At 33.8% G+C, this 11,004-nt stretch overlaps 1 protein-coding gene across 1 annotated transcript in view; it reads left to right on the top strand.

Moving 5' to 3' along the window:
* The window catches only part of LOC137387280 (guanine nucleotide-binding protein G(i) subunit alpha), a 62,732-nt gene that overhangs the window by 15,566 nt on the left and 36,162 nt on the right, over positions 1-11,004 (top strand). The window contains exon 5 of the mRNA XM_068073633.1: positions 10,795-10,952. Within this exon, the coding sequence (XP_067929734.1) occupies positions 10,795-10,952 (158 nt within the window). The remainder of the gene's footprint in view (positions 1-10,794; positions 10,953-11,004) is intronic.

Genomic DNA, 11,004 nt, shown 5'->3' with positions numbered 1-11,004 from the left:
CTCATATACTTTATAGAAACAGTTCTATTAGCTCTCATCTACTTGATAGAAACAGTTCTATTAGCTCTCATCTACTTGATAGAAACAGTTCTATTAGCCCTCATATACTTGATAGAAACAGTTCTATTAGCTCTCATATACTTGATAGAAACAGTTCTATTAGTCCTCATATACTTGATAGAAACAGTTCTATTAGTCCTCATCTACTTGATAGAAACAGTTCTATTAGCCCTCATCTACTTGATAGAAACAGTTCTATTAGCTCTCATCTACTTGATAGAAACAGTTCTATTAGCCTCATCTACTTGATAGAAACAGTTCTATTAGCTCTCATCTACTTGATAGAAACAGTTCTATTAGCTCTCATCTACTTGATAGAAACAGTTCTATTAGCTCTCATATACTTGATAGAAACAGTTCTATTAGCTCTCATCTACTTGATAGAAACAGTTCTATTAGCTCTCATCTACTTGATAGAAACAGTTCTATTAGCTCTCATCTACTTGATAGAAACAGTTCTATTAGTCCTCATCTACTTGATAGAAACAGTTCTATTAGCTCTCATCTACTTGATAGAAACAGTTCTATTAGCTCTCATCTACTTGATAGAAACAGTTCTATTAGCCCTCATATACTTGATAGAAACAGTTCTATTAGCTCTCATCTACTTGATAGAAACAGTTCTATTAGCTCTCATCTACTTGATAGAAACAGTTCTATTAGCCCTCATCTACTTGATAGAAACAGTTCTATTAGCCCTCATCTACTTGATAGAAACAGTTCTATTAGCTCTCATCTACTTGATAGAAACAGTTCTATTAGCTCTCATCTACTTGATAGAAACAGTTCTATTAGCTCTCATCTACTTGATAGAAACAGTTCTATTAGCCCTCATCTACTTGATAGAAACAGTTCTATTAGCCCTCATCTACTTGATAGAAACAGTTCTATTAGCCCTCATCTACTTGATAGAAACAGTTCTATTAGCTCTCATCTACTTGATAGAAACAGTTCTATTAGCTCTCATATACTTGATAGAAACAGTTCTATTAGCCCTCATCTACTTGATAGAAACAGTTCTATTAGCTCTCATCTACTTGATAGAAACAGTTCTATTAGCCCTCATCTACTTGATAGAAACAGTTCTATTAGCCCTCATATACTTGATAGAAACAGTTCTATTAGCTCTCATCTACTTGATAGAAACAGTTCTATTAGCTCTCATCTACTTGATAGAAACAGTTCTATTAGCCCTCATCTACTTGATAGAAACAGTTCTATTAGCTCTCATCTACTTGATAGAAACAGTTCTATTAGCTCTCATCTACTTGATAGAAACAGTTCTATTAGCCCTCATCTACTTGATAGAAACAGTTCTATTAGCCCTCATCTACTTGATAGAAACAGTTCTATTAGCTCTCATCTACTTGATAGAAACAGTTCTATTAGCTCTCATATACTTGATAGAAACAGTTCTATTAGCTCTCATCTACTTGATAGAAACAGTTCTATTAGCTCTCATCTACTTGATAGAAACAGTTCTATTAGCTCTCATCTACTTGATAGAAACAGTTCTATTAGCCCTCATCTACTTGATAGAAACAGTTCTATTAGCCCTCATCTACTTGATAGAAACAGTTCTATTAGCTCTCATCTACTTGATAGAAACAGTTCTATTAGCTCTCATATACTTGATAGAAACAGTTCTATTAGCCCTCATATACTTGATAGAAACAGTTCTATTAGCTCTCATCTACTTGATAGAAACAGTTCTATTAGCCCTCATATACTTGATAGAAACAGTTCTATTAGCTCTCATCTACTTGATAGAAACAGTTCTATTAGCTCTCATCTACTTGATAGAAACAGTTCTATTAGCTCTCATCTACTTGATAGAAACAGTTCTATTAGCCCTCATCTACTTGATAGAAACAGTTCTATTAGCTCTCATCTACTTGATAGAAACAGTTCTATTAGCTCTCATCTACTTGATAGAAACAGTTCTATTAGCTCTCATCTACTTGATAGAAACAGTTCTATTAGCCCTCATATACTTGATAGAAACAGTTCTATTAGCTCTCATATACTTGATAGAAACAGTTCTATTAGCTCTCATATACTTGATAGAAACAGTTCTATTAGCTCTCATCTACTTGATAGAAACAGTTCTATTAGCCCTCATCTACTTGATAGAAACAGTTCTATTAGCTCTCATATACTTGATAGAAACAGTTCTATTAGCTCTCATATACTTGATAGAAACAGTTCTATTAGCTCTCATCTACTTGATAGAAACAGTTCTATTAGCCCTCATCTACTTGATAGAAACAGTTCTATTAGCTCTCATATACTTGATAGAAACAGTTCTACTAGCTCTCATATACTTGATAGAAACAGTTCTATTAGCTCTCATCTACTTGATAGAAACAGTTCTATTAGCCCTCATCTACTTGATAGAAACAGTTCTATTAGCCCTCATCTACTTGATAGAAACAGTTCTATTAGCTCTCATATACTTGATAGAAACAGTTCTACTAGCTCTCATATACTTGATAGAAACAGTTCTATTAGCTCTCATCTACTTGATAGAAACAGTTCTATTAGCCCTCATCTACTTGATAGAAACAGTTCTATTAGCCCTCATCTACTTGATAGAAACAGTTCTATTAGCTCTCATCTACTTGATAGAAACAGTTCTATTAGTCCTCATCTACTTGATAGAAACAGTTCTATTAGCTCTCATCTACTTGATAGAAACAGTTCTATTAGCTCTCATCTACTTGATAGAAACAGTTCTATTAGCTCTCATCTACTTGATAGAAACAGTTCTATTAGCTCTCATCTACTTGATAGAAACAGTTCTATTAGCTCTCATCTACTTGATAGAAACAGTTCTATTAGCTCTCATATACTTGATAGAAACAGTTCTATTAGCCCTCATCTACTTGATAGAAACAGTTCTATTAGTCCTCATCTACTTGATAGAAACAGTTCTATTAGCTCTCATCTACTTGATAGAAACAGTTCTATTAGCTCTCATATACTTGATAGAAACAGTTCTATTAGCTCTCATATACTTGATAGAAACAGTTCTATTAGCTCTCATCTACTTGATAGAAACAGTTCTATTAGCTCTCATCTACTTGATAGAAACAGTTCTATTAGCCCTCATCTACTTGATAGAAACAGTTCTATTAGCTCTCATCTACTTGATAGAAACAGTTCTATTAGTCCTCATATACTTGATAGAAACAGTTCTATTAGCCCTCATCTACTTGATAGAAACAGTTCTATTAGCTCTCATATACTTGATAGAAACAGTTCTATTAGCCCTCATATACTTGATAGAAACAGTTCTATTAGTCCTCATCTACTTGATAGAAACAGTTCTATTAGCTCTCATATACTTGATAGAAACAGTTCTATTAGTCCTCATCTACTTGATAGAAACAGTTCTATTAGCTCTCATCTACTTGATAGAAACAGTTCTATTAGTCCTCATCTACTTGATAGAAACAGTTCTATTAGCTCTCATCTACTTGATAGAAACAGTTCTATTAGCTCTCATCTACTTGATAGAAACAGTTCTATTAGCCCTCATATACTTGATAGAAACAGTTCTATTAGCTCTCATCTACTTGATAGAAACAGTTCTATTAGTCCTCATCTACTTGATAGAAACAGTTCTATTAGCTCTCATATACTTGATAGAAACAGTTCTATTAGTCCTCATCTACTTGATAGAAACAGTTCTATTAGCTCTCATCTACTTGATAGAAACAGTTCTATTAGTCCTCATCTACTTGATAGAAACAGTTCTATTAGCTCTCATCTACTTGATAGAAACAGTTCTATTAGCTCTCATATACTTGATAGAAACAGTTCTATTAGCTCTCATATACTTGATAGAAACAGTTCTATTAGCTCTCATCTACTTGATAGAAACAGTTCTATTAGCTCTCATCTACTTGATAGAAACAGTTCTATTAGCTCTCATATACTTGATAGAAACAGTTCTATTAGCTCTCATATACTTGATAGAAACAGTTCTATTAGCTCTCATCTACTTGATAGAAACAGTTCTATTAGCTCTCATCTACTTGATAGAAACAGTTCTATTAGCTCTCATCTACTTGATAGAAACAGTTCTATTAGCTCTCATATACTTGATAGAAACAGTTCTATTAGCTCTCATATACTTGATAGAAACAGTTCTATTAGCTCTCATCTACTTGATAGAAACAGTTCTATTAGCTCTCATCTACTTGATAGAAACAGTTCTATTAGCTCTCATATACTTGATAGAAACAGTTCTATTAGCTCTCATATACTTGATAGAAACAGTTCTATTAGCTCTCATCTACTTGATAGAAACAGTTCTATTAGCTCTCATCTACTTGATAGAAACAGTTCTATTAGCTCTCATCTACTTGATAGAAACAGTTCTATTAGTCCTCATCTACTTGATAGAAACAGTTCTATTAGCTCTCATATACTTGATAGAAACAGTTCTATTAGCTCTCATCTACTTGATAGAAACAGTTCTATTAGCCCTCATCTACTTGATAGAAACAGTTCTATTAGCTCTCATCTACTTGATAGAAACAGTTCTATTAGTCCTCATCTACTTGATAGAAACAGTTCTATTAGCTCTCATCTACTTGATAGAAACAGTTCTATTAGCCCTCATCTACTTGATAGAAACAGTTCTATTAGCTCTCATATACTTGATAGAAACAGTTCTATTAGCCCTCATATACTTGATAGAAACAGTTCTATTAGCCCTCATCTACTTGATAGAAACAGTTCTATTAGCTCTCATCTACTTGATAGAAACAGTTCTATTAGCTCTCATCTACTTGATAGAAACAGTTCTATTAGCTCTCATCTACTTGATAGAAACAGTTCTATTAGCTCTCATCTACTTGATAGAAACAGTTCTATTAGCTCTCATCTACTTGATAGAAACAGTTCTATTAGCTCTCATCTACTTGATAGAAACAGTTCTATTAGCTCTCATATACTTGATAGAAACAGTTCTATTAGCTCTCATCTACTTGATAGAAACAGTTCTATTAGCTCTCATATACTTGATAGAAACAGTTCTATTAGCTCTCATCTACTTGATAGAAACAGTTCTATTAGTCCTCATCTACTTGATAGAAACAGTTCTATTAGCTCTCATATACTTGATAGAAACAGTTCTATTAGCTCTCATATACTTGATAGAAACAGTTCTATTAGCCCTCATATACTTGATAGAAACAGTTCTATTAGCTCTCATCTACTTGATAGAAACAGTTCTATTAGCCCTCATATACTTGATAGAAACAGTTCTATTAGCTCTCATATACTTGATAGAAACAGTTCTATTAGCCCTCATATACTTGATAGAAACAGTTCTATTAGCCCTCATATACTTGATAGAAACAGTTCTATTAGCTCTCATATACTTGATAGAAACAGTTCTATTAGCTCTCATATACTTGATAGAAACAGTTCTATTAGCTCTCATATACTTGATAGAAACAGTTCTATTAGCTCTCATATACTTGATAGAAACAGTTCTATTAGCTCTCATCTACTTGATAGAAACAGTTCTATTAGTCCTCATCTACTTGATAGAAACAGTTCTATTAGCTCTCATCTACTTGATAGAAACAGTTCTATTAGCTCTCATATACTTGATAGAAACAGTTCTATTAGCTCTCATATACTTGATAGAAACAGTTCTATTAGCCCTCATATACTTGATAGAAACAGTTCTATTAGCTCTCATCTACTTGATAGAAACAGTTCTATTAGCCCTCATATACTTGATAGAAACAGTTCTATTAGCCCTCATATACTTGATAGAAACAGTTCTATTAGCTCTCATCTACTTGATAGAAACAGTTCTATTAGCTCTCATATACTTGATAGAAACAGTTCTATTAGCTCTCATCTACTTGATAGAAACAGTTCTATTAGCCCTCATCTACTTGATAGAAACAGTTCTATTAGCCCTCATATACTTGATAGAAACAGTTCTATTAGCTCTCATCTACTTGATAGAAACAGTTCTATTAGCTCTCATATACTTGATAGAAACAGTTCTATTAGCTCTCATCTACTTGATAGAAACAGTTCTATTAGCCCTCATCTACTTGATAGAAACAGTTCTATTAGCCCTCATATACTTGATAGAAACAGTTCTATTAGCTCTCATCTACTTGATAGAAACAGTTCTATTAGCCCTCATATACTTGATAGAAACAGTTCTATTAGCTCTCATCTACTTGATAGAAACAGTTCTATTAGCTCTCATATACTTGATAGAAACAGTTCTATTAGCCCTCATATACTTGATAGAAACAGTTCTATTAGCCCTCATATACTTGATAGAAACAGTTCTATTAGCCCTCATATACTTGATAGAAACAGTTCTATTAGCCCTCATATACTTGATAGAAACAGTTCTATTAGCTCTCATCTACTTGATAGAAACAGTTCTATTAGCTCTCATCTACTTGATAGAAACAGTTCTATTAGCTCTCATATACTTGATAGAAACAGTTCTATTAGCTCTCATCTACTTGATAGAAACAGTTCTATTAGTCCTCATATACTTGATAGAAACAGTTCTATTAGCCCTCATATACTTGATAGAAACAGTTCTATTAGCCTTCATATACTTGATAGAAACAGTTCTACTAGCTCTCATATACTTGATAGAAACAGTTCTATTAGCTCTCATCTACTTGATAGAAGCAGTTCTATTAGCTCTCATCTACTTGATAGAAACAGTTCTATTAGCTCTCATCTACTTGATAGAAACAGTTCTATTAGTCCTCATCTACTTGATAGAAACAGTTCTATTAGCTCTCATATACTTGATAGAAACAGTTCTATTAGCTCTCATATACTTGATAGAAACAGTTCTATTAGCCCTCATATACTTGATAGAAACAGTTCTATTAGCCCTCATCTACTTGATAGAAACAGTTCTATTAGTCCTCATATACTTGATAGAAACAGTTCTATTAGCCTTCATATACTTGATAGAAACAGTTCTACTAGCTCTCATATACTTGATAGAAACAGTTCTATTAGCTCTCATCTACTTGATAGAAGCAGTTCTATTAGCTCTCATCTACTTGATAGAAACAGTTCTATTAGCTCTCATCTACTTGATAGAAACAGTTCTATTAGTCCTCATCTACTTGATAGAAACAGTTCTATTAGCTCTCATATACTTGATAGAAACAGTTCTATTAGCTCTCATATACTTGATAGAAACAGTTCTATTAGCTCTCATATACTTGATAGAAACAGTTCTATTAGCCCTCATATACTTGATAGAAACAGTTCTATTAGCCCTCATCTACTTGATAGAAACAGTTCTATTAGCTCTCATCTACTTGATAGAAACAGTTCTATTAGCTCTCATCTACTTGATAGAAACAGTTCTATTAGCTCTCATCTACTTGATAGAAACAGTTCTATTAGCCCTCATCTACTTGATAGAAACAGTTCTATTAGCTCTCATCTACTTGATAGAAACAGTTCTATTAGCCCTCATCTACTTGATAGAAACAGTTCTATTAGCCCTCATCTACTTGATAGAAACAGTTCTATTAGCTCTCATCTACTTGATAGAAACAGTTCTATTAGCTCTCATCTACTTGATAGAAACAGTTCTATTAGCTCTCATCTACTTGATAGAAACAGTTCTATTAGCTCTCATATACTTGATAGAAACAGTTCTATTAGCCCTCATCTACTTGATAGAAACAGTTCTATTAGCTCTCATATACTTGATAGAAACAGTTCTATTAGCTCTCATCTACTTGATAGAAACAGTTCTATTAGCCCTCATCTACTTGATAGAAACAGTTCTATTAGCCCTCATCTACTTGATAGAAACAGTTCTATTAGCTCTCATCTACTTGATAGAAACAGTTCTATTAGCTCTCATCTACTTGATAGAAACAGTTCTATTAGCTCTCATATACTTGATAGAAACAGTTCTATTAGCTCTCATATACTTGATAGAAACAGTTCTATTAGCTCTCATATACTTGATAGAAACAGTTCTATTAGCCCTCATATACTTGATAGAAACAGTTCTATTAGCTCTCATCTACTTGATAGAAACAGTTCTATTAGCTCTCATCTACTTGATAGAAACAGTTCTATTAGCCCTCATCTACTTGATAGAAACAGTTCTATTAGCTCTCATATACTTGATAGAAACAGTTCTATTAGCTCTCATATACTTAATAGAAAGATTTATGTAGGAGCTTCAGGGCATATATTTGGAACTGTTTGTTTGCTCGACAGGGACGGCTGTAGAGTAGGAATATGGCACTACAGTGTAAAAAGTCCCCATTGTAACAAAGGCATACCCAGATGATGATAGTTATGATCTGGAGGCAAGTCTCTGGAGACATATCTCCAGAGACTTGCTCAAGTGGGCAACGATGATTCAGAATTTTATCTGCATTAGGGTTCATGTCTTAGATGTCTCATGTCTATGACTTAGATGTTTGCGTATAAATATAACTACGGTGCATGGCTTAGATGTCTATGACTTCGATGTATGTATGTGTATAGATGTAACTAGAGTTCATGACTTAGATGTATGTGTATAGATATAACTAAGGTTCGTGTCTATGATTTTGATTTATGCGTATTGGTAAAACTAGTCTTTATGACTTGGATGTTTATGATTTAGATGTATGAGTATAGATAGAACTATGTATACACATGGCTCCATCTTTGTTTATGTACAGATAATCATGCGTTTTTCAGCAAATAATTACCAGTGGCACGGTGTATTTGAATTTATACATATTGCTCTATACTTATTGCTACTGTATGATAAGGTATAGTATGACTACTCTATGTTAAGGTATAGTATGACTACTCTATGGTAAGGTATAGTATGTGTACTCTAAGGTAAGGTATAGTATGACTACTCTATGGTAAGGTATAGTATGACTATTCTATGGTAAGGTATAGTATGACTACTCTATGGTAATGTGTAGTATGTCTACTCTATGTTAAGGTATAGTATATCTTCTCTATGGTAAGGTATAGTATGACTGCTCTATGGTAAGGTTTAGTATGGCTACTCTATGGTAAGGTATAGTATGTCTACTCTATGGTAAGGTGTAGTATGACTATTCTATGGTATTTTGTAGTATGTCTACTCTATGGTAAGGTATAGTATGTCTATTCTATGGTAAGGTGTAGTATGTCTACTCTATGGTAAGGTATAGTATGACTACTCTATGGTAAGATGTAGTATGTCTACTCTATGGTAAGGTATAGTATGACTACTCTATGGTAAGATGTAGTATGGCTACTCTATGGTAAGGTGTATTATGTCTACTCTATGGTAAGGTATAGTATGATACTCTATGGTAAGGTGTATTATGACTACTCTATGTTAAGGTATAGTATGCCTAATACTTGTTTGCACCCATTCTTCCGAGCCATATGTATAATATTTGTTTGCACCCATTCTTCCTGGCCATATGCCTGATACTTGTTTGCACCCATTCTTCCTAGCCATATGCCTGTTACCTGTTTGCACCCATTCTTCCGAGCCATACGCCTGATACTTTCAAGATTTGTTGGCCGGTTTGACGATCAGAGTGTACAATAACACAAGCTGTAGTAGACAATATCTAACAGCATCTAACATCTAATATCATCATACATCTAACAACAATACACTTACAATATCTAACAGCAATAAACCTACAATATCTAACAGCAATACACTTACAATATCTAACAGCAATAAACCTACAATATCTAACAACAATACACTTACAATATCTAACAGCAATAAACCTACAATATCTAACAGCAATACACCTACAATATCTAACAGCAATAAACCTACAATATCTAACAGCGATACACTTACAATATCTAACAGCAATAAACCTACAATATCTAACAGCAATACACCTACAATATCTAACAGCAATAAACCTACAATATCTAACAGCAATACACTTACAATATTTAACAGCAGTACACTTACAATATCTAACAGCAATACACTTACAATATCTAACAGCAATACACCTACAATATCTAACAGCAATGCACTTACAATATCTAACTGCAATACACTTGAATATTTGTTCTGTTGTACACACTTTTGCATATGAACCCTTATTTTAGTAACCACTTTACGCAGTTGTCTTTGTAACTAACTGCTGTAAAGTTTGGTTAGTATGTAAATAAGATTTTACTCCAGGAATTTGTATAATAAACCAAAGGATTTAACATAGCTGATTTGCGTGGTCACGTGGTTACGTGGTCACGTGGTTACGTGGTCACGTGGTTGCGCATAAGCCAATTAAAATTATTGGACATCTTACTCATTTTGCTTATTTAGTAATGAGCACAATCAGGCACTCATGATAAGCTGATTGGGTTCAACGTTGACTAGAGCTAAATTGAAAAAGCTTTCACTCCCAACTTCTAATTGGCATTTATAAGAAAGTTGTGTCAAAGGTGCTTATTACCTTGACAAGAGTATGGGCAAAGAACCAACCAGATGAAAGAAACTGGGTTGTATACATACAATACCAACCAGATAAAAGAAACAGGGTTGTGTACATACAACACCAACCAGATGAAAGAAACAGGGTTGCGTACATACAACACCAACCAATTGAATGAAACCGGGTTGCATGTATATAATTTTGTGAGACTGACTTTCTAAAAAATTTTCTCATTTGAAACATTTAGGTTCATTTCTCTTAAGTTACTGTGAGCGATACATTGCAGGATGATGCTCGGCAGCTATTTGCCCTGGCTGGAAATGCTGATGAGGGAGAAATGTCTGGTGAACTCTCGGCGGTAATGAAAAGGCTTTGGAAGGATAACGGTGTGCAGCACTGCTTCGCAAGGTCTAGGGAATATCAACTGAATGACTCGGCTGCATAGTGAGTAGTAAATACTCAACAAATGCTTATCTAAAAGCTCTTAGTCATTTAG

Source organism: Watersipora subatra, chromosome 2 (assembly GCF_963576615.1).
Source record: "Watersipora subatra chromosome 2, tzWatSuba1.1, whole genome shotgun sequence".
Lineage (NCBI taxonomy): Eukaryota > Metazoa > Bryozoa > Gymnolaemata > Cheilostomatida > Watersiporidae > Watersipora > Watersipora subatra.
This window is presented reverse-complemented; position numbering and strand designations above follow the sequence as displayed.